We start from the raw sequence: 25,930 nt of genomic DNA on the forward strand, positions 1-25,930 counted from the left end.
TTCTTTTAATAACATGTAATAAATATGTAATAATACATAATAATATAAAATAAATACGTAATAACATAAAATAATAATGTATTTTAATAATATTTTAATAATATTTAATAAATAATAAAAATATTTTTAAAAAAAAATTTTAAAAAAATAAAAAACAATTTTAATAATATTTTATTTTCATAATTTTTTTCTTTCCTTCTCTTATTAATGAAAAGAGGAGAAGAAAAATTATTAAAATAAAATATTATTAAAAAATATCAATTTTTTTTTTCTTTTTTAAATATTTTCACAAATATTTTATTTCAATAATTTTTCCTAACTAAAATAAAATATTAAAAATATTTTTAAAAATATTAATTTTTTTTTCTTTTTTTAAATATTTTCACAAATATTTTATTTCAATAATTTTTCTTAATTAAAAGGAAATATTATTAAAAATATTTTTAAAAATATAATTTTTTTTTCTTTTTTTAATATTTTTACAAATGTTTTATTTTAAAAAATTTTCTTCTCCTCTTTTCATTAATCTTTATTATATTATTTTCCATGCTTTCTCCATATTTTTAACACACACACACACACACNATATATAAACTTTACCTTATATATTAAAATTTCTGATATAATGGCTTGTTTAAATATTATTCCGGATATATTTAAAATAATATTGAGTTCAAGTTCACAAAATATTTAATCCTGCAAACTTAAATTTGAAATGACTTCACTAGATGGCACCATCATCGTTTCTTTGATTTTTTCTCAAATTGAATGTTGAAAATAATAACGAATTTAAAGCAATATTTAGAATACATATAAGAGTTACTAGTATTTGAATTATGACATAAAAAAATTATTAGAATTATTAGAAAAAGTTTTTCATTAATAATGAGAAAAAAAATATGAAAAGTAACAGGAAATTTTCTGGGTAAATTTTAAATGAAGTAACTAGATGGCAGCACTATAATATTAGAATACATTTTGGACGTAAAGCTTCAAAACTCACAAGCTTTTGTTATAGATCATCAAAACAATAAATTAAACTTCTTAAATTTTAAAATAATACATAGAGAAATTAAAAGAAATAGATAAAATTTTTAAATAACGCTACTCTCATTCTGCCTATTTCCCCCCCTCAATGGCGCTCTAACTTTTAAACAACATATTCAGTATCTTATACCGGAAAACAGGAGGCAGCTATTGTTGATTATAAATATTTTGATGGTGATTTATTTAAGTTAAAGATACTAAATAGAAGGGAAATCAAACACTTGACCAGACTGGAACATATAAATTCACCCAGTTTAACCAACCATATAAATTTAGTCAGTTTAAATTTAGAGAGCAGGTAAACGATAACAAAATGACTATAGATAGAGATTTTGAGTTATTTTACTCAGAAAATTAGTGCATTTTACAACAATTTTCACATATATTTACTAACTAATTGCCAAATTCAGAACTCTGAATGATAAAACGAAAATTAAGATAAATAATTTATCAGTTGAAAGTAGCAGAGACAACTTATTTCTTAAAAACAAAATCTGAAAAACATAAAATTGAAACAAAATTTTCAACTAGGTAATAAATTTATGATAAAAAGCCTTGCTTAAAAAAAATAGTTTTTGCATGAATGTGAGTATGATATTTAGAGAAAGTAAACTCATAAATGAAATATAGATGGCTCCAGCTGCAATATAATAAATAGAGCACTGAAAACTTCTCTATGGAGAAGGCATTGAAACGTAAACATGGATCTGGTGGGCTTACGTTTGGTTCAATTTGACCCAGTGCTTTACAAAATATGGAATATACGTTGTAAATATAAATAAATAAAAGGAAATAGAAGTTAACATAATCTGCAAAATGTGCTTTGAAAAGTGCTTTTGATACAAAGGTAATGAAATAATTTTTTTTTTCTTACTATATATTTTATATTAAAATTTATCCATTAATTTAGTTAATCTGCTTTTTATTAATTTAAAAAAATACAAAACAGGTTGCTCGTTATTCAATTATAAAAAATAAATAGATTTGTGACCTATATTGAATATGTAAAAGTAAAAATTAAAACATGCTAAAAAAATCTATGCCTCCAAAAGAAAAAAAACTATGTTGAAAACTATGCCTACAAAAAATGTTTCAAAATTTATTTAATTTTTAAACAATCATATTTATAACAAAGTTTTGTAAAACAGTTTTAAAATAAATTGCAGAGAATGATATAATTGTGATTTGGATTGGATTGTTTTGGATTGACAAGTAAAAACAAATAAAACAAAAAGATTTATAAAATGTCATACTTTACAATCAACTAAGTACATAATTAAGTATAGCATAGCTATACAAAAATAAGAAAGTCAGCATACTCATGAGAGTGCAAAGCCTATAGTTGTTATAATATAAAAGAATATTTTGATACAGGCTTTAAAATCTTCTCCTTATAAACTGCTTACCAAACTTTGTTAGAAGCAAAAGTAACATAGAGGTTAAACTAGAATTTATATAAAAGGAAAAATTGGTTGAATTTTTCTATTATTAATGAGTGTTTTTAAAAATGAATATAAAATTTGAAGAAAAAAATTCTAAGTAAAAATAAGCTTTAAAAAAACTTTCATTCAAGCAAATGATCCATATTACTACACTGCAAACTATCTATTCTTTAAAAAAAAAAAAGAATAAATAACCTATAAACTAAACAATAATTATATTCACTGTAACACACATGTAATTAGTAGATGTGTAATTATTTCTATGCCCATAGTATAGATGCATATTAACACATGTTAGAAAGAATATTTCCTTAAACCCCAAATACTCATTCAGAGAATAAAAAATTTAAGATATTTTATAAATAATTAAACAAAATAATTTTATGCAATTCCATGTAGGTCATGTATCTCAAAAACATTTCTTTTTCTTTCAATTGTTGCAATTGGAATCCAACTAAACAACATTTAAATACTATTACTAGGTTATAATATTAGTTAGTAGCTATTTTTCGAGGGCAGTTAATCTATCAATTGATGATAACCTTTTTAAAAAAAAATTATTGCAATTCAAATGTAACAAAACAAAATTTAACAGTGAAGTAGATATTAAAAAAATTGTGAGTTTTATGATAAAAAGATAAAAATTTTATCATTGTAAGTATACAATATGAACATTGCCTAAAGGTGTTGAGGAACTTTATATTCAATCTTAAATTGTTATTTTATACGGTTGGAAGAAGAGGGAGTAAAAGAGGGATAGACTTTAATATTGCTATTTAGAAAATGTATTTTTATTGCTATTACTCTAATCCTAATCCCAATGTATTCTTTACACTGAATCAAACTAAAGCAATTTCAAATTGATAGAACTAATGAAGTAGTTATAATTGTTTGATGGGGAAAATGTACAGTTCTGTTCTTACATTTATCTATGCAATCTAAGAAAGTGAAGTATTGTTTACTATCTTACTTTGCTACACTATATCGAATCAAACTAAAGCAAAGTTTGTAGCATTAATAGTTCAAACATCATAAAAGCTTTTGAGTACAAAAAGTACAGTTTTGGTACTTCACCCTATTTACACAACTGGATCTGACATTGCTGTACAGACATAATTTGCTATGTTTTTTTTTTAACAATACATCAAATAAAATCAAAATTAAGTCGTTAGAACCAATAATTTTGAATTGTATGAGTGAATAAAAAGATGTAAGTTAAAAATTTTAATTTAAATATATAAACCCTTCATCTCTACTAAACTCTGATTATCCAGTTAATTTTGATTATATTGAATTCAGTTTGAAAAAGTGCATAAGAATCAATGCATAACCTATCTAGATAGCATATCTAGATATGCATACGTAGTTGCATGCAACTACGTATTTATACATACAACTACGTATTTATGCATACGTAGTTGCATGCAACTACTAAACTTTTATAACTCTTAAAAATTCTCTATTTACTCAGTCGACTTGGTTTCGAGCTTTAGCGTAAGAAAATAAATAGAAAGCAATACCTCACTTGCATAGATATTTCTTTTAAAACTCAGAGTAATAATTATCATTGGATCCTTTTCTTTCCGTCAAAAGTTTTTTTAAATTTATTATTAATGTTCAAATTATTTATTTTTTATATTCACAGTGTTCAAATTATACATGCAACTAAGCATAATTTTCTTGGCAAATTTGATATAGCTATTTAATGAGGTTATTTTCTCAATTCGTAAACTCTTGTGCCCGTAGCAATATTTCTCATTAAAACATTTTATTTTAATCATTTAATGGCATGTTTTGCCTAAAATACTCACAAAGAAAAATGTATGCACCGGACAAATTTTGTGAATGGCTTTTTCCACTTTTTTTTAAATGAAATATGCTCTAAAAAATGTCATTAAAATATTAAATATCGCTTGAAAAAAATTTGAAAAAAGTGGTGGATAAATTGGATTACATATATACATAGAAATCTTAGTGGAAAAAATCTAAATAGAAAATTAGGATAACATAAACATACACCTTCACATAAAAGCTTAATTTCTAACATCTACCTAAAAGTAAGAAAAAGAAAAGAATGGAACTATAATATTTGCACTTAGAAATCCAAGTATAATTGCCTTTTTACTTGCATTTATTTTAAGAAGTAGGAAAAACATCAATACTTTTTCACAAAAATGATTTTAATACAAAAAAAAAGTTAGGAAGAAAGAAAAATTGCTATTGTTTAACAAATATCATTTGAATTCTTACATTTCTGAATGTGTTTTGCTATGTCCTATGATAGAAGTTTTTAATTATTGCCAATACTAATTGCTTGATAAATACAGAAAATCATTATTTAATTTAAAGGAAGTTTCAATATATTTCTCTTTTACCTCATATGTATGTTTAAAACATAAATAATTTTTAGCATAAAAGTATTGTTATGGCTTGATTTAAAATAAGCTATTCTCTAAAAATAAAAATATGGTGCCAACCCAAAAAATATCTTCTACAGTAGATCTACAATATTCTTTAGCTAATTTTTCCATTTCACTATTCAATGAAATTATCTAAATGGTTTTCAGCATACACTTCATCTATCAGTAATATCTTTAAGTCTATATGAGCAATTTTAAATGTCCATTAAATTTTGAAATTGGCCCTTTGATATGAATGAAATTTTTTTAAATTCTTACTTTCACCTGAAATGATATGCTAAAAATTTTTTTTTTAAAAATTCAGCGATGTTTTACTTACAAAAGTGGTTCAATATGATCACATCATTATCCTCTATTAGTGAAGTTTAGATATTTCTGGCAAAATTTGTATAACCTGCATTCCTGTAAGTTTCTGGTTTGAAAAATATCTCCATATTTGTGCCTGTTCACACCAAGTGAAATCACCAAGACACCACTATCTGGTTTTTGTGCTTGCAATAAAATTAAAGAAATGTATAGATGCTTAAAGAATTTAAGTATAGAATTTTTTATGAATGTCACTCTCAGAGTTTGCCTTGATCTGCGGTTTTTTTAGGTCACGATATAACAATAACCTTATCAACCATTTTGGCACAGATACAAATACGAAACTCTTGTCTTGATTTGTTTCATTCTTACATTAGACACTTCTATTGGTAGAGTAAAAATCAAAGTCCTGTATTTATCAATGCAAGCAAGAAGAGCGGAATGAATTGATGAACACATGTGAACAGAATAGGAGATTACAGGAAAATAATTTACAATCCCTACACATTAGGATTGGTTTTAATTTATTTCTTTTGTACTTAATGTATATACATTGTCAGGGGTCTGTCCAGGCCAAATTTACTACCGTTTAGCGGTACCTTCACAAATTCAACTTTAGGAAAAACGTTAGTTTCACAAAATACTTTTTCTTAAAATTTTACTTTTGTATCCCGTAAGAAACAATAAATCCATATTTTTATGTTGATTTTTTAACATAATTTTTAATTTTTCACAAATTATGTCTAAATTTTCGCAAAATAGGTACCTCTCAGAAAAACCTAAATAGACCACTGATTGCACTTAAGGTACTATACTATATTTTATTGTACAAGTACTACATTTTATTGCACTTTGTACATAGTTAGAAGACTAAGAAATAATCTGGGGATTAATATAATAAAATAAATCTCCAAGTTTTAAATATCCTTTCAAACAAAATTTGCTTTAAAAATATGAAAAACTACAAATTTTGAGTTAATAATTAATGCAATGAATTGAAATAACTTCTGTTTTGAAAACATTTGATTTTATAAACAAGAATATCTATACTTGGAAAATACAAATTTCGAAGTTAAACTTTATAATTATACTAAAGGCTATATTGATTTGATTACTTCATTTACAATTCATTCTTACTGAAACTACATTGGACATTTTAATTAAACAAGAGCTACCTTTTTTTAAAAAACTTACAGAAGGGTATTAAAATAGAAGCACATTTGCTTGATCAGCAAAATTTAAGATTCAGTAAAGTTTAAGGGTTTTAGTAACTTTTAATATTTTCTTATCTTTACTTCAAAGTTCATTTTCAAATATCAAGTGCTTTTCCGACATTTATTTAAGATTGATTTAACTTACCACATAACTTTTATTAATTAATAAACTTTTATCAAAATTTAAGAAAATAAAAAGAAAAACCACAATTTAACTTTTTAAACATCCACCCAAAAAAAATTTGATTTTGCAAAACGGCAATCATGGTCTCATAAAAGGATGATACTAGCATGATTTGGTTCGTTCCTGCATATTTGATTTTAAAAAGTGGCCGATCTCATAACTCATCGATTTTATTGTTGTAGTTAATTTACGCCGCGCTAGAGCTGCACAATGGGCTATTGGCGACGGTCTGGGAAGCATCCCTGAGGATGATCCGAAGACAAGTTATCACAATTTTCACCCTCTGCAGAGGGGATGGCACCCCCGCTTTGATAGCCCAACAACCTGCACCCGAAGTCAAGCACTTTACGGTAGAACAGTTTTAATGAGGACTAATACCACACACCTTTGGTCCCTATGCAGACTGACCATAGTGGTGATCCACCCGCACACTGACCGCAGCCAGTGATCTGCTGGGAAGCGAGTCTTTACGATCAGTACACTGCGGGACCATTGATTTTATTATTGGTGATCACTGTATTTGGGATTTGGATACATTTACCCGCACTCAAATTCAGATCACTGAGTAACAGCTGTATTAGAAAAAAAGACACAAGTGCGCAAAGCTTACCGCAATTTGCCATTAATCTCGTAATAATGGGTGTATACTAAACCTTCATGACCCCATTATGGACAATTGATAGGAAAATTAACTATAATCTCTCATTGAGATCACATAAATATTTACAGATCTTTATTCTACTATTTCATTTCGATCTATTAGTAGAAATAAACTTCAGTTGCAAATTTATCAAAGGCTAGATACATTAAATTTATTAATGCTTTTTTATCAAATTTATCTACAGAAACTATTAAAATACACAGTTAAATAGAATGGGGAATAGAGAATTCATGTAGAATTAGCCACATTCTGTAGTTCCAGGTTTCTCATAAAATATGTAGTTTGGTTGGTATTTGGTGTATTTAGATAGTCAGGAAAATTTGGGGAAAAAAAAGAAAATACTACATATTAGTGAATCAACTTACAGCTTTGAAACATTTCTGTGAGAGTTTCTAAAGCAGATTTCTCTGCTGAGCTAAATCCAACTTCATAACAAGCTGCACTCACTGCTGCAAACAAAATTTTTCTACGAACTGTACAAGCTAAAACATCTGAGCTAGACATGTTAATTGTTCACATATACGATTTAAAGGATTATAGATTTAAAAAAACTCAAAGAATACCAAACTTTAAATAAATAACTGAAGAAAAAAAAAGTAAGGATAACATTCGTAAGAAAAACGATTCATAAATAGATCAATGTTTATTATGATTATTTGTTATTGCAACGCTTCCTGTTGCTTGTTTCTTTAATTGATGTTAACCATTAAAGTTGCAGTGACGAGATGCCATATTCTTCATTAGTTATATTTTACAGCTTATGCAGTTTGAAATTGGTCGAATGCTTGCATTAAATCCTAAATGTCTTATTTTCATTTTATATTTCAATTCAATTTTGATATCAAGAAATCTCCAAGAACATTTTGAACTTTAGCCGGTCATCATGTAACTGTAGTTTTCGCTTTTCTATTTATCCTGAGGGTTTCCTGTTTTTAATTGGCTGTTCAAAGGGGCTGGACTAGTTTCGTTTTTTTGTTTTATTTTGCAATCAGGTGAAAAAATAGATAACTTAAATTTTCATCGTTACTTTCCTGTCATCTTTTCTTGTCGTCTGAGGTGTACAGAGTTCAATTATAAGTTGCGTAAACTAAAGGAAGTGAAAGACGACTAAAAACTTCTCCATTCTCATCTATTAACCGGAAATTTTTTTCCTTAAACCATGTCTAAAATACAGTGTAAGTTAAAATTTTTACAATCCAATTTATAATTAAATTTTTAATGTATCACAACTGAATAATTTTAATCCGCCGCTACCCGATTTCAGATCTATATAAATTACGAAATATTTAAGTGTTTTTGAGTTCTTTAAACATAATTATGAATTATATAATTGCGATCAAAGGTGTATCTTCCATAAATATCGACTTAGAATAACTGTAATTTATTATCGGTTTTTATGCTATATTTCTTTCGAGGATAACTTTTGAATTCTATAAATAGTATATTTATGAGGATACTTTTACAGCTTTTAAAGGCTTTTAATCTAAGTAGAAATAAAAATATTTGTATATCAGAGTAGAAATAATTCCTGCTTTTCAGACAGTTTATAAACTAGATTATTCAAAAAACAAAACAAAAAAGTTGTATCATAATTATAGCCCCTGTAACAATTATAAATTTATGCTAAACATTTTCTTCAGATTGTCAGTTATGAATAATTTCTGCAAAATAAAAATAAAGTTTTTTTATAACAAGTTGTGTGTTGTATATTTTTGTAGTATGATTGTTTTCAGTCTATATTGATAACTATTTTTGATTACCATTAATATTGAAACAATTTGATTATTGATTTTAGGTGGACCTGTAGTTGAAATTCAAGGAGACGAGATGACAAGGTAATTTGTATATTTAGTTTTTGCTTATTATACTTTTTTATTTAAAACTGCTTTTCTATTTTTCTTTGATTTTTTTGTGCAACTTTAATATTTTAGTACTTTGGTGATAGATTTTTGTTTATTGTCACTATATAAGTAGTTGGAAAATTACTGTATCAGTACCTGTGTCGAAATAATCTCCAAGATTTTGAGGTTTCCGGATAGTAGCACCCTAGAAACTAAAGAAAAAAAGTACAATTGAGGACCAAACCTATAGTTATAACTTGTACCTAACACCATGCAAACAACATACTTTTTAGAAACCAATGACATTTTGTAAAAAATATATTTTTTCAAAAAGTGTTTAGTTCATTGGTGATTACCGATAGGGAAATCTCCCAAAAATCAGATATGTCACATCTTTATCGCATTTTAAAATATCTTTTTAAAAAAAGGATTTCTTCTCATACTGGTGAATAAATAACTCTTCATCTGTTCATTTTGTGATGCAGTTTGAGTTAAATATTAAACAAGAATTCTATAATAGGATTGTTTTTTTATATCAATTTTTTTAATAAATATCATTTCATCTGCAGGATTATTTGGGACCTGATCAAAGAAAAACTTATTCTACCTTTTCTAGATATTGAACTTCACTTCTTTGATTTAAGTGTACAAAATCGGGATGCAACTAATGATCAAGGTAATTAAGACAATACTTATAACATAATAGGTTTTTGATTTATAAATTTATTATTATAGACAATTTTTATCAATGCATCTTTAAATAAATATGTATTATAAATTCCAACAGCTTTACTTAACTATGTTAATTATTTATTTTATGTAAATCAGTATTAATTTTCAATTTATTTTGTGAAGTTCTATTTTTTTTTTTTTTTCAATTGATGTAATTCTTTCCATGCAAATAGTTACTGTTGATTGTGCAAATGCTATCAAGAAATACAATGTTGGTGTTAAATGTGCAACCATTACTCCTGATGAAAATCGTGTTACTGGTAAGTACTCCTGCCTGCTTAAAATTCTTTTTTAGAGCAATGGATTGTTATTATTTAGTTATATTTATTAAAATGAGATTGCCATATTTTGTTCGAACAATTCCTATTTTTCACATCATAGTAAAAATACAATAGTAAATTTAAATTATGAAATTAAAAACTTGTTTCTTAAAAAAAAATTTTATAGTGCAATATAAATTCATCTGTTTTTTCTCCTCATATATTAAAATGTTTATTTTCTCTATTATACGAAAGATAATATCCTTTTTCTTTAGATTCTTAAATTTCAAATTAACCAATATTTTTCTTAAATTGTTCATGATACCCTAAATAAAAAGATTAATACATCACTTTATTTTGTAATAAATAACTAATGTAATTATAAAAAATTTAATTTATACAACATGTTTATTATTAAATTTTATGATTTAGACAATACATTTTTTTTGACAATAATGATAATAACTTCTATGGCACTAAACAAATCTGAGCTAAGAAATTTTAGCAATGAAATGATAATAAAAATGAATTTTATGGTGGTTTTTAAATTATAGGGTTTGAATCAAGTTTTGTAACCTTATGGAAATAGTAGGAAAATTGTATTATTTTAGTGTCAACGCTAAGACAAATTAGTGCAACAATAATAATTCAAGCCAAAAAATTATTTCCAGCTTTTCATAAAAATTGCTCAAAAATGTTTTGTTAAATATCTGATAGTTTCACAGATTATCAATGTACCAAATTCTGCCGCTAGTTAGTAGTTTAATATACATGTTATGCATCAGTAATGCTTATCATAATAATGAAAAAGAATTCGCACATTTTTATTTATTATTTCATTATTGTTGTGTACTTTGAATAATTTTTATAAATTTCATTTCAGAATTTGGATTAAAGCAGATGTGGAAATCTCCTAATGGCACTATAAGAAATATTTTGGGTGGTACTGTGTTCAGGGAAGCCATTATTTGTAAAAACATTCCTCGTTTAGTGACTGGTTGGACAAAACCAATTATTATTGGACGTCATGCATATGGCGACCAAGTAATATTTATTTTTCTATTATTTTTCATGTTCATGATTATCATGATTATTTTCTATTATTTTTCATGTTCATGATTATCATGGAGTTAAAAAGTTTCATGTTTTTCCTTTGTAAATAAATGCTAAATTTCTTTTAAATAATATAATATGTGGATAAGATAATTTTTTTTGTTTTTACTTAGAATTTCCCTTAAAGGGTGTGCAAAAATATTATTTAAAACTTATGGACAGGAACATAATTAGTAAAGATTAAAATGGCAGGCAATCTTTACAAAATATTTATACCTCAAATAAGAGCGTCTATATTTACCTCATTAAAAATTACAGAGAATTTATGTATTTGATGAAATTTGTCAAATATTAGATCAATGATAATATCAATAATAATCAAATAAATAAATAGATCCTAAAATGTAATTGCTGGTATGACAAAAATAATTTATGCATTTTTCACTCGCTAATAGCCAACATTTATCATAAAAATAGTTATATGAGGATTATAACTCAAAAAAAGTTGTTCAATTTAAACTGTTTCCTTTTTACCTTTCCTTTTTCCTTTAATTTAAAAATCACCTAAAATAACAGGGAAAATGCAGGAAATTTGGAGTTTTTCTTTAGAAACTGGAGAATTACAGGGAATTTTGTTCCTTATTTTCCACTTTTAAAAAATGGGGAGTATATAAAGATGATATTTTAGCTATACTGAACTATTTAATTTACTATAGCATTATTTAAGTATGTTCAGCTGTTCCTTTTTTACTCTAAGTGTTTCCATCAATTAAAACTAGTATAGTTAGCTCAATATAGCTCATACAGGAGTACAGTAATTCATTCTCCTTAATATGTTGTGTATAATATGCACTGAGAAAACACAGGGAATTTTTTTTCCAGATTTGAGTGGCAACCCTGTTTGGTCATTGGTAGAAGATTAGAAAACCTTTTGACATTTAAATGCATGTTGAAGAAATTGTATTTGTTTTATTACTACTATTTGTTTAATTTTTCGATATTTGTTAAATTTTCTATAGCTTTGCTTATTAATACACTCTTTAATCTCTTAATAAGTTAAACCACTGCAGTGGTCGAGCCTAGCTCCCATCTTTCGAAGTAAACTTTAACTATAACTTGTCCAGACGTGAGAGCCATGAACATTCAGCTTATGGCAGACACACTCGATATCTTACGCTGTGTAGTGATGCTTCGAATTTCTTTCTGTATTTCCAATTTATCTAAATGAAGTTCTAAAAATCAATTGTTATGTAAATATTAAATTATTTCTTTTAAATGTTAATTGGTGTTAACTATTTATTATTTATTGAAGTTATAATTAATGCTAAACAACTGTATATGCATATTTTATTATAAGTAACACAAAAAAAATTGTATTGCAAAATAAAAGAAGTTGAAATACAAACAATTTGAGATAAGTCTCATAAAGTTTTAACATTCTAATCTGAAATAGCATGGTTGCTTTACCTTAAAGTAATAAGAGTATTCAAGGATTTGTTAAAAATACCATCTAAATCAAAAAATTTGTGCAACACTGATTTAATTTGATGGTAATTCGCTAAAATAAGTAGTTTTAATTTACTTTCCTCAGTATCGGGCTACTGATTTTGTTGTACCTGGTCCAGGAAAGCTTGAAATAAAGTACACACCTGCGGATGGATCTACTCCTCTTCAGTATACAGTTTTTGACTTTAAAGATGGGGGTGGAGTTTCTCTCTCCATGTATAACACTGATAAGGTAAAATATTGCTACTCAAAGTTCTGATGATTGTATAATCCAGTTTGATAATGCTTATCAATATTTTTTTACTTTCTAAATAAATGGTTATTTTTACTTCAAAATAAATATGCATAAAATAATTAGATTGTTAGTCATCATTAAGAATAATAAAATAGGTTTTCCTTCTGTTAAGCTGACTGTTTCATAAAATTTTGTGACAAATTATTTACATAAAATGTAAGTCATTGAAAAGTGCTAAATTACTAATAAATTATTGTTATTCTTATTTTTGAAGTGTATTATTATTTTACTTTAATCTTATCCTATCTCATTTAAATATCTGTTTTGCAGTGAAAATGTGTAATATTATTTTATTTTAATGTTATCCTATCTCATTTAAATATCTGTTTTGCAATGAAAATGTTATGAAATCTAATACATTTTAATCTTAAAAAATCTTATCATGTCCTTGAAATTCCTTATCTTTTCTTCCATTTTTTTTCTTCTTTTTATTAACTTGTTTACATGAAAACTTTTTATTTCTAATTTTTTTCTTGTTTCTTGACAAGCAAGAAATCAAGATTGAATTGTATTTCACAATTGTTCTTTGAACATATAAATTATTGAGAAATTTTATATTTTTATCTTATATTTGTCATTCATAATAGGACATTGAATGAAAATTGTGACTAAAATTAAAACTTTGTGTAAAAAAATTATTTTTTTGGACACTATACTACTAATATTTTTAAAAAAATAATTTCTAATGTCATTAATTCTAAATTTTAATTATTTTTTCAGTCAATTACAGATTTTGCCCACAGCTCTTTCCAATATGCTTTACAAGCTAATTATCCTCTATATTTAAGGTAATACAATTTTTCCTTTTATAAAATTTAAGCTTGTAAACCTTTTAGAATCTATGCATATAGTAAACTCGTGATTGTCTACAGAATTGAGTGGTTCATGAAGCGTGATTAATGGAATTTGCAGATAATCTGCAAAGTACTTAGAAAGGACCCACATTAATATAAATAAGTTTTACAATCTATTAGCAGTTTTTTTCACATTTTCTTTTATATATATATATTTTTATTTCTGTATGAAAAAGCCATAACAGGCTCAAGCGGATTTTTAACTCCCTACTTCATACACTAGTGATAAAAGACTGCACAAAACAATATCCAAAGCATACGAATAAGTTCTTATAAAAAGTTACTGTGCCTGCAGGATTTTTAGAAACTTTCATCTGTAAAAAAACTAAAAATAAGCAACTGACTGCAATCCTGAAATCATGCATAGCAACCATAAATTATTCAAAGACCTGCTTCATTCTTTTTCCTTCAAGGTCATAAGTATTAGGTAGGGACCACCCTTAATTGTTGTTTATCAATTTTCGATCTAACAAGAATTCAAAAAGGTGTTAAATGTTTACTAAATATGAAACTTATCATAAGAAGTAATTGGAGAAGTAATTGATAAGAATTAATTGAAGTGATTGATTAAAAATAAGAAGATAATTGATTCCCATTCATCATATGAAGGCAAGACCAAAAAAACACCTGTCTATGAACATGAATGTTTGCTGGTATGTAGTTCTCAAAACTCTTAAAATAGTTCCATCTCTGTCAATGTATTTAGTTTCTATTCTAAATGCTATGTTGTTTATTATTACAAAAAAAATAAATTATAATAAATAAATAAATAACCTCAAAGTGCAAATGATCTACAATGCAGATTGTCCGCCCACAGATAATCCAGAGTAAACTGTATATATATATTTATACATACTGTAAATATATGTATGTATATAAAAAAATTTCTTGTTTTTGTTTAGTACAAAGAACACTATACTGAAGAAATATGATGGTCGCTTTAAAGATATATTTCAAGAAATTTATGATAAGTATGAGTTATTTTTGACTTAATTTCCAATTTTTTACCTTAAAATACTTCATATAAAATCATTTTATAAAATAATTTAAAATTCAAGCATTAGTCGAACAGATGATGTTACTAATTGTTATAAACAAGTATCTTTTTATTAACTGTGTAATTTTAAAAAAATTTCCCACAACAGGGCTTTTGAAATTAGAATTTTTTTTTTTTTAACTAAGTGATTATTAACTGAAAACATATATTTCATATTTTAACAAATAGATAATTTTACATAGTATCTATTATCAAAAATTAAAAAATCCCATAGCCTTGCCATTATTTTTTTCTTTTTTGTATGTGGCTACTTTTTTACTTATCAAGCAGGCTTCTTTCTATGTTTTTTAATGGAAACAATGCATTGAATTGAACATTCTGTACAAATTTGTGTAGGCACTGTAATGGAAAAAGTTAAGCTATGCATAAAAACTTTATTGACTACTGTAAAATAAAAACCAATTTCTTAAGTATTGAAGCAGTTTAAATTAGATATTGAATTAAGCCATATTCCTAACCCTGATGTATTCTTTATGCAGAGAATACAAGTCAAAGTTTGAAGCTCAAGGTATTTGGTATGAACACAGACTTATTGATGATATGGTTGCTCAAGCATTAAAATCTGAAGGAGGTTTTGTGTGGGCTTGCAAAAACTATGATGGAGATGTCCAATCAGATTCTGTTGCTCAAGGTTGTCATTAGTACTTCTTTTTTTATTCACATAAAATTAGTTAAGGTATTGAGCAAACACTAAGGTTTAAAAATGAATTAAATAACAGTAATTTTTTTTTAAATATTTCAAATTTAATGAAAAAATTCTTTTAAATTTGTAACTGAATATATATAAAAATTTTGAAAATATTTCATTTCATAAATGTGTCTTGAACATAATTTAACCACATTTTACTTTTAAAATTGTAGTTTTCTAATAAAAAGAAAAGTTCAATATATTACCTCAGATTTTAAGTATTGTAAGTGCTGCTAGAGAGATTCTAATTTTGTATAAAATACTGCAAATTTTGTGTACTAGTTATTAATACACCATGAATTAGAGTTTGATTATCATATTTTTATCATAATTTTATTATATCTTTTATTATTATTATAAGTTTTATTATAGTTTTTATTATCATTATAATTTTTATTATCGTTATAGTTTTCATTTTTAATAATTTTATTATTACTTTTTTATAATGATTTATTGACACTTTAAAAGCTGTAAATGTAGGCTTTTTATTAAAGATATTTTATAAACTCAGTTTGATGAAGAAAAAAATTTTATTTAATTTAGTGTTGCATTTTCTAAACAGTGTTTCAATCATTTCTATCAGTGATAAACTTATCACTTATAATATGCTGTTTGAGCATCATATTTATAATTTTTGTATGAATCTAATTTTTACATTTACTTTAGAACATATTTCTGGAATAATTGTACTAATTATTTTCATGAAACATATCTAGTGGGTATTTAAAGAAGTTTATAATTTCGTAAATTTGAAGATATTAGGTAATAAATATTAAAGGGAAGGAAAAAAAAGACTTAAGTTCATTGTGCTCTTCAGATAATAAAAATTTCTTCTGTGGTTAGACTTTTTTTCTGCATGAGTGATTCTCTCTATTGTTTTGTATTCTATCAGTATTTATCAGTTTATGAAAAGATTGGTATCTTGACAGTTTTTAAAAACAATGATTATTGTTATCATTTACAATTAAGTGGATCTTTACAATGCATGTCTGAAAAAAGATAAGACTAATTGGCAATTGTATCTAGTTCATTACTTTAAATTATGTAGTCAATTCTTTTTTAATTAAAGTTATTCTCAGTTGTGATTGGTTAATAACAAGAATGTTAAACTACACTTACAACTTACTATATAGAACTTTTTTCTTGTTTGTCCTTTCTACTATTTTTTGGAGGATATTTTATTAAATATTCATTAATGCACTGAGGTTAAATGCTTAAAGATATAATAGATAGTGGAAGGTAAGTCCATTTATAGGATGTGACCAGGGCCATAGTCAGGAAATGAAATATAGAAAATCGATTCAAACATCCTTTAAAACTGAAGAAGGTGATAAAATAGTTTTCTTGTCTCATAAAAAGAAGAGAGAAAAAAGAATACCCATTTTGAAGTGGTTTAAGAAACTGTGAAGAAAACATATTCATTACTTTAAGGCAGGGTTGGGTTTTTGACGTCAAAAAGTGGTTTTTGACATGACAAGGGTATAATACTGGTTTAAACCGTCAAAAACCCCCTCAAAAATGTCAAAAACTGAAGTTTGCCAAGAAAATATATAAACTTCAAAAGTACCAACAGTTGCCATGCATTATATTGAAATTTAATTATACTGTAGGTAATCAGCAGGTTTTAAAATATTTTTTAATTAAAATTAAGGTAAAATAACAGATTTAAAATCTCAGAAATTTATATTCAAATGCATGTGCAGAAAAATTTTGCACAAAAATTGTTTAAATATTTATATTTAAATTTTTTTTTCTTTTTCTTTTGGATACTTAAGAAAATTAAAAGTTTATTACTATGCATATTTGACATATAAGGAACATATATAACTAATATTTATAAGGAACTTGCAAGTTATGTTGTATAAATACAAACTTGATACAAGATACAAGTGCATAAAAAAAATTTTTTAATGTTATACTGAATATCTTTATTATCCAATATGTTAATTTGNATAGAAAATCGATTCAAACATCCTTTAAAACTGAAGAAGGTGATAAAATAGTTTTCTTGTCTCATAAAAAGAAGAGAAAAAAAAGAATACCCTTTTTTAAGTGGTTTAAGAAACTGTGAAGAAAGCATATTCATTACTTTAAGGAAACATATTTATTACTTTAAAGTATAAATTTTGTAGTCAAACATTAAATAAAAATCAAGTTTAGTTGTCTTACATTTCTATATTTGAAGGTCTCAAGAGTTAAACGTGTAATTTACAAAAGAGCAAAATGCATAAATGCTGCATCAAACTGAAGTTAAAATATTACAATATTACATTCTATAGGTTATGTTGTTAAACAGTGCTAGTAGCTATGTCTGACAAAAAATTAAATTGAAAGTGCAGCAGGATATCCCTATTAAGAAACCACATATATCTAAATAGTATAATAAACCCTCTAAAGAAGTTGAAGATCTTAGACTGAGAACATCAATAATTGTTTCCTGTAAGCTTTTTCTAGATATTCCAATAATTATTAAATAAATAACACTGTATTTTTTTATGTTCACTCAAACTTATTAGAGAATTTTGTCTTTAGGTATGTAGCTGGTCCACTTTTCAACTTCAATTTTCATCTCATTAAAAATTTATGCATATAGTTTAATTATTCTCTGCTGGACAAATTGCATACTTTTCATCATTCTACATTTTTTTTTTAAATGTTCTAATAAAAAAAAATTCTACTTTATAAGAAAAAAAACTTGAACACTGAATTAACAACCTTTAAGCTAAGGATAAAGGATCCACCTCATTGAGCAAGTTGGACCACCTAATAAAATTATATTAAGAAACATATTTTAAGGATAAAATCCAATTTGGTTATTGCATTATTATTTTTTCTTTAATATTTGAAATGAAAAATGTTTTCTTTTTAAATTAATGAAATAATTCTTCATTTTTAAAAATAAATAAATAAAACAGCTTTTACTGCACACAATTATTTATTGAATACAAATTTTTAATACTTAAGCTAATTGATTTTGAAAATTTTAAACACTTTATCATCACATCAACACAAAAATTTAATTCATTCTAGAACGTTAAGACATAAAAAAACATTCCCACAGAATCTAAAAGTATTATCCCAGTAAAAAAAAATTTTTTTAATCATAATTCCTTAAAAAAAATTTAATGCTTGGCAACAATATAAAGTCTAAAACCTTGCTCTTATGTTTGAAAATTGTTTTAAAAATTATAACTATTTTTTTTATTTCTTTTATTATAAAGGCTTATTTAATAAAGCATAATTCCTTAAAAATAATAAAATGTTTGTATTGTTTAGCAGCAATATAAAGTCTAAAGCCTTTTGTTCTTATGTTTGAAAAAATTTTTTAACAGTCATAACTATTTTATCTTTTATATTTTTATTATAAAGACTTATTTAATAAAGCACAATAAAATGATTCTGCAGCATCTTATTAGCTATTTTCACTGTGCAATTAATAAGATGCTGCAGTTATGATGTTACTTAAAGAATTGGCAAAATATTTTTCTTGCATAATATTAAAAAAAAATTATTAATTCTAACTCAAAACTATGTTTTGAATATAATTTATTAAAAATTTTCAAATGTTCAATTATAATCTGGTAATAAGTAAGGTTTTAAAATTTCAATCATTAAGTTAATGCATCTTAATGATGTTGTTAATGATTTTGTAAATATTGTTATATTTTCTATGCTAAACCTAGGTGTTTGTAAACTTTGTATGGTTATTAGAGTTCATCAACATTTTAGTTTTAAGTTATACTTCTTTTATAATTATTTAGGCTATGGATCTTTGGGTTTGATGACAAGCGTATTAATTTGCCCTGACGGTAAAACAGTTGAAGCAGAAGCAGCTCATGGAACTGTTACTAGACACTATCGAATGCATCAAAAAGGTCAAGAAACTTCAACTAATCCTATTGGTAAATTCATTTCTGTCTAGTTTTCTTTTTTTTAATGTTACACATAAACTCTAAGAACAGTATTTTCTGATGTACTTTAATTTGCATTTTCAGTTCATTTCTTAATTTTAATAATGTTGCCAATGTAAAGCTGAAACAAAATATAAATTAAGTTATTTTGACTGTTAATATTTATATACAACTTTTTTTAATTTGGAAATTATGGGTTTATGTTATAAATTTCCCAATGTTTATAAATGAAATGTAAAAATATTTAGATATTCCGAATTAAATTTTTTTTTAAATAATACTTCAAACGCAAATCAAATTTTATTTCATCAGGCATGCTGCTTATGTGCACCGCACATAAGTATAATGAAATATCATATAATTCTGATGTTGAGAATTTTCTATAAATAGAAGGAACTGATTCCTCTACATCTTAACTTTGTCACAGTCTTCGTTTCTTTTGAAAATGGCATGTAAGTTGTAAGTAATTTATATTTTTGGAAGAAACTTCAAAATTTTAAGGGTTTATGTCTGACTCCTCCTCTGATAATGTGTCAGTTGTGCAATATAATATTTTGCTTAGGCTTTACTTTGCTAATTTCTCCTTATATTGTGATGTAATAAGAAAGAGATAATAAAAAAAAATTTATTGATGTTTATTTTTCATGCCTTATTATACAGTAATATTTTAGAATGCCTAATCTTAAATCAAAAACATGGTAAACTGGTCTGATTTGGTTTACTTTGCATCATTTGTGAAAACATTTATTGCTTCAGTGTGAGGTTACTAAACCGTGTGACTATGAATCATGGTAAGTGTGGCAAAAAAAAATTTAAAATGTGAGAGATTTGTGATGCCAATATCACTGATTAAATGTTAACCCAATTACACGTCTTACAAAAATTTTTCAATAAGAAAAATTAGTTATAATCTACTTGATGTAATTTTTCAGGAAACATAAATAGTAATGATTTTAAAATTTGTCATGAGGAAATAACAGTTGGCAGAATGTAGGAGTTTTGCTCTTAGATTACTGTGTCAAAATTATCTGGATATGAATTAAAATGTATGGAAAAAGTGATCATTAAATGCAATTGTTATAAATCGAGCATGCTATCAGCGAGCCTCACGCTATTTTTATTTCTTCCTGTAGAGTTGCACTTTTGTAATCTGGCAACTTCTATTTCTTGTATATTTGAGTTTATTTTTTCTAGTCGTTCTTTTCTTTTCATTTCTAAGTTCATATTAAATACTCTTTAAAATAGCTGTCGCCTTTATTTTCCTAATATTTACAACAGCAGTGTTTCAAGTGATAACAAATCTTTCTGAATGTCATTTGTCACATCTGTTTTTTTTTCTTTCTTCTTTTGAATTCTGGATAATTCAACTGTTTTGTAATTTGAATATGTAATAATGGATTATGAATGATTCTTCTGCACTAACATTCAAAATAGTATATAAAACCCATTATTGTTGATAATTATGTCTTATATATATTTATTTTTTTTACCCTTTTTAGCGTCAATTTTCGCCTGGACAAGAGGTTTGGCTCATCGTGCAAAACTTGATGCAAATTTGAAATTATCTAATTTTTCTAAAACTTTAGAAAAAGTCTGCGTGGAAACTATTGAAGCTGGATTCATGACCAAGGATCTTGCTATTTGTATAAAAGGAATGAAAGGGTATGCCATTTTAACTTAGTTATTTTACATAGCCAATATTTAATATTTTATTTGTAATATATATATTCTTTCCGTCATAGCATTTTTCTGGTCTTTTATTTTGAATTATTGTTCCAGATATTTTTCCTGACTTTATTATTGTTGCAGACTTTTTTTTTTCTTAGCCCAAGTGTTTTGTTCGGAGACAAAATTATGTTGAAATTTCCCTGCTATGCATTATTTTTCCCATCAAGTATTTTAGAAGAAAAAAAAATTTTAATACAAATAAGCCTGCAACTTTAAGTTTGAAAACATCGAAGATTAATGTTAAATAATTAAACCTGTAGGATTTTCTTTTCCATTTTGGGAAGTATTGCTGGGCATCATTATTTAGGTTAAAGTCATTATTTTAGTCATTATTTAGGTTAAAGTCATTATTTTAGGTTCTGTGGAGCAAGATCACTTTTAGGTGAATACTTAAAAAAAAACCAAGACATTAAACCGTATTTTAAATGTTTATTAAAAAAATTACTTAAAACTTCAAAAATATAATGCAAATAGTTTTTAAACAAATAAAAGAATTTAATATGACTATTTAAGTTTAGTTTTTAAAACTTCTAACTGTATCTAACTTACCATAATTTCCTATAAAAAAGCAGAATAAATTCAAAAAGTTGGAACACCAAATTTTCAATTTTCCTTTTTTATAATGTTTGTGCACAAAACAAATACTACATAAACCCTCAAATTAAACATGCTTTTGACAAAAGTTTGAGATTTTATATTGACTTCTAAATACTGTTACAATTAAAAAAAATTGTTGTATCTTTTAATTTTCCTTTTTATTTGTTTAGGATTACATATCTTCTACCTCTAAAATTAAATTGGCTGTAGTGTAATACACAGCAGTTGTTTAGAATTATATTGAATATTAAAGTAGAGCGAAGGATGATTGGACAACTTTTATGTCTAGGAGTTGTCCCACTGAAAAAGTTTATTTTATTATAATAGAAAGATGATCTTTTGCATTTCGTCTTAAATTACTAGACTTTTATTTTTAGGGGATCTAAACTGTATGAGCTAAGATAACGCTCTAAGATATATATATATATAATATGAAAAAACAAGATCCCCTGATAAACAGCGCAAATGTTTGGATTGTCTCAAAACTTTTATGCGGAAAGAATGGGGACTTTTGTACCATTGCCATTGAATAATTAGATTCAAAGGCCATGACACAAAAAGATTCTGTAATTAGAGAAAATAGTGGTTAATTTGAAAAATATTTTTATTGCAAAACTTAATTTTGCACATATTTTGTGATATTTTCATGTCAAAATGTTAATATTTTATTATTATTAGTTAAGATTAGCATAATTGATTAGTTCTAACAGTATTCAGAAACAATTTTGTTCTATAACTTTGAAGTAACATTAAAAAAAATAGAATAATTTTAAGAAATTAATTTCTTTAACTAAATATTATATCACTCTTATAAACTTAATTTCGTAATTGTATGCAGAAGTTTTAAAATACAGGGAGGAGTGATTTTAAAAAAATAGAAAGAGATTAATGACAGTACTTGATCAATGCACCAACCACCACTTATTTTGCTAGTACAGTGGATGTACTTGAAATTTACTATATTTTCAATTTACATTGCTCTGTCACCTAAATTTACATTTATGGATGATAAAATGAAACAGACTTTGGTTAAGTCCTGCAATATGTCTGCTAGTCTGAAGGTGGGGGACAATGACAAATGCATTAAGAAAAATATAATAATATACAACAAATTTGAATGTTTCTACTGTCCTTTAGATGAAAATGTGATTCTATATAAAATGAGATTTGATTCATATTTCAGAATCAAAATGATACATCATGTTCTGTTTTTACAGAAGAAAAGTTACCAATCTTTTAGTAAATATCTCATTTCTTAACGCACCTGAAAGCTAGATGTTCAAACCTTAGGAAAGGTATGTCATCAAGATAAAAAAAAATGGTTGCAAGTTGAAAAGTTACCATTACTATCCATGAGAACACCTATCTTTAGCCTGCAACTTATTATTGTGTGCCGTTAAAGTACATTAAGTAGCCTAGCTAAAGTGTGGACTTGGCAGAAAATGGTGCATGGTTCACAAAAATAATTAAATTACAAGCTACTTTCAGCCTTAATGTATAAGAAACTCATATTTTCATCTAAAAAACATTTTTTATTTTCAGTTTTTCCTGAAATGTATACTTTCTCCTTTTGTTTGTATTGCTATCACAAGAAAAATGTTCTGAATTTGTTTCCACTGTGTATCAGTTGTAAAATTATGCTATGTAACTTTAATTACTGAGTCAGGTCAAATATTTAATTTGAGATAAGTGTTAAATTTAATATAATATTAAGTTATGGCTGCTGTTTTAAATTTATTTCTTACCATAGCTTAGTGTTAGAAAAAGAGATGGAAATTGCTTGTTTCACTCTTGTGTAGCACATCTATGAAAAAAGCTTTATAAAGTTAAATCACTTTAGACATTTTGGCATTCTATGTTATTTTATTAAAATGTTTATATTCCTTTCTATAATTTCTGAAATTACCTTTTACAGTCTAAATGTACTGTAGAAATTAATAAAAAATATTAATGTATTTTAGCAATTAAAAACTATTTTTCTATGAAATATCAATGTACTTTTTTAATAAGAATTTTACACTTTTATAAATGCTCCTCTTATTTATTTAAAAACTAATAAACTATTATTAACCCATGGATAAGTAATTATTTAATACTCCTTTTCTTTTTATAGTGTCACTAGAGCTGATTATCTCAACACTTTTGAATTTTTGGATAAGTTAGCTGAAAACTTGAAGAAAGAAATGGGAAATTGACTAGCCCTTGATCGATCAAAGCTATAGAATCAAATAAGATTTAAAGGGAAAAAAGCTAATATAATTTTATGTACTGGCTTTATTTGTAGTTTTTTTCTACACTGTTTTGCTATACACATTTAATCTCTTTTTCTTATATATTTATTATTATTAAAGTATATTTTTGATTATTGTCTGTCTTTTATTCTTTACCACGCTCTCAAAAATATTATTAAATCAAGTAGAAAGTATGTTCAACGTAAAAAATATTTGGATTTACTTTATAATTTAAGCTTTTTTTTTAATCAAAATATAGCTTAAAAAACTAAACAAGAAAAATTCTTTGTTCAGATTGTTACTGGTTATTTGGTATATGTAAATAAACAAATAATTAATACAGAAAAAATTAAAGCATGTCTTATAAAAATTGATAAAAACTTATGTATGAGAATATTTTTGTATTCTTATTTCCTTTCATACAGTGAAAAAAAGTTTAGTTTTGTTTATAATAAAAATGATATCATTACGAAAATGGTATTTTTTAACTATTATAAAAATTTTTGGTAACTTGGTTTCTAAATAGCATTTTTATGATTTAAAAATAATTGAAATTCTAGTAATTGTCTTCATAGATTCATTTGTTACTAATTCAATTAAAAAAATTTAATATAATATATTTTTAAATTATTCCTAACTTTTTATTTCATTTATTTGTTCTTGATGTAATAACCTTTAACATAACTGTAAAATTTATCTGATAGTTCTAGCAATAAAATAAAGCTGCTCTGTCTAGGAAAACCTCATAAACATTTTTTATCATTTGTTACAAACTTACTTCTACACCTATAAAATGTTTTATTTATTAAATAAAGCTTAAACTGTTAAAACATAAGTTGAAGTGCTTAACAATTTATGCTGTTTAAATGATCAAAATTATGGAATCAAATCAGATTTAATGGGGGGGGAAAAACAATGTGATTTTATGTATTTACTTTATTTATAATTTAATTTTTACATTGTTTGTCTTTACATATTTACTCCCTCTCTTACCTATTTATTATTAAAGTGTATTTTTTTTTCAGAATCTGTTTTATTATTCATTTAAAATATTACAAAATATAATATAAAATATGTTTTGCCTAAAATATATTTAAGAGTTACTTTTAATTAAAGCAATTATTTTAAATCAAAACATCTTATGACAGACAAAAAATTTTAAAGTGCTCTGCTGTTTCAAGTTTTATGGGCAAGAAGCAATCAAACCGAAGCTAAAATTTTTATAAGTAGTAATTCAAATATTTTTTAAGAAAATTTTTTTAATTTTCAATTTTATCAAATTGACTCAAATATTTGGTGCAATAACTTAATCTAAATTAAATAAACCTATTACAGAAAAATTAAGACATACCTATTGTAAAAATCGAAAATCAATCAGTGTATAAGAATACATTTCTTAAATTTGGCAAAAAGTTTTAATTTTGTCTAAATTTAGTTCACACAATTTTATTTTTAACTTCTTCAAGATATTTCTTAACACACAAATAACCAAGTAATAAAACATTTTTACTTTTCAAAAATTGCTAAAATTCAAGAAATCCATTGTTGACTATGTTAATCAAAATTGCTAATAGTCTTTGATTCTAATATATTTAAGCTGAACAAACTGTAAATTTTTTTTATTTTTAAAAAATAAACCTGTTCTTTCAAAGGAAACTATAATACACATTTTCAATTATTTCATAATTATATTATTTACATAATTTTTAATAAAATATTTAGTTTTATTATTTTTTTTAATGTTTTATTGTACAATAGCATAATTAAAAGTCACATTTTCTTCTAAGTTAAAGGGTTTTAAAAAATGAATGTAATACACTAAGGCTGCATAACCTAATGCTTGGGGAGGGGATTATGCGGCCCCCTGCTTTTCAATGAAGCATTGCTATTTTCCAAATAATAT

General features: G+C 25.2%; 2 protein-coding genes across 4 annotated transcripts in view; one reads left to right on the forward strand and one right to left on the reverse strand.

The window, feature by feature from the left end:
• LOC107456289 (transcription initiation factor TFIID subunit 8) overlaps nucleotides 1-7,964 on the reverse strand; it is a 90,610-nt gene extending 82,646 nt beyond the window's left edge. The window contains exon 1 of one of the 2 annotated variants that reach the window (XM_043039424.2): nucleotides 7,640-7,964. In XM_043039424.2, coding sequence (XP_042895358.1) covers nucleotides 7,640-7,778 — 139 coding nt within the window. In that variant the 5' untranslated portion in view covers nucleotides 7,779-7,964. Of the gene's footprint in view, nucleotides 1-4,508; nucleotides 4,541-7,639 lie in introns of those variants that run through there. The other variant, XM_071178735.1, reaches the window with a different exon arrangement.
• Nucleotides 1,731-24,161, forward strand: LOC107456288 (isocitrate dehydrogenase [NADP] cytoplasmic). Of its 2 annotated transcripts, none has more exons than XM_043039420.2 (12): nucleotides 1,731-1,894; nucleotides 9,070-9,109; nucleotides 9,685-9,791; nucleotides 10,021-10,107; nucleotides 10,991-11,151; nucleotides 12,752-12,898; nucleotides 13,682-13,749; nucleotides 14,718-14,786; nucleotides 15,352-15,503; nucleotides 19,322-19,462; nucleotides 20,971-21,133; nucleotides 23,910-24,161. In XM_043039420.2, exons 2-12 carry the CDS (start codon nucleotides 9,102-9,104, stop codon nucleotides 23,989-23,991), a joined length of 1,185 nt encoding a protein of 394 aa, XP_042895354.1. In that variant the 5' UTR covers nucleotides 1,731-1,894; nucleotides 9,070-9,101; the 3' UTR covers nucleotides 23,992-24,161. The 2 variants fall into 2 exon arrangements, with proteins under 2 accessions (XP_042895354.1, XP_015929606.1); XM_016074120.3 differs by lacking the exon at nucleotides 1,731-1,894 and adding an exon at nucleotides 8,192-8,449.
• Nucleotides 24,162-25,930: the final 1,769 nt, after the last annotated feature.

The sequence above is a fragment of the Parasteatoda tepidariorum genome, chromosome 3, assembly GCF_043381705.1.
Source record: "Parasteatoda tepidariorum isolate YZ-2023 chromosome 3, CAS_Ptep_4.0, whole genome shotgun sequence".
NCBI lineage: Eukaryota > Metazoa > Arthropoda > Arachnida > Araneae > Theridiidae > Parasteatoda > Parasteatoda tepidariorum.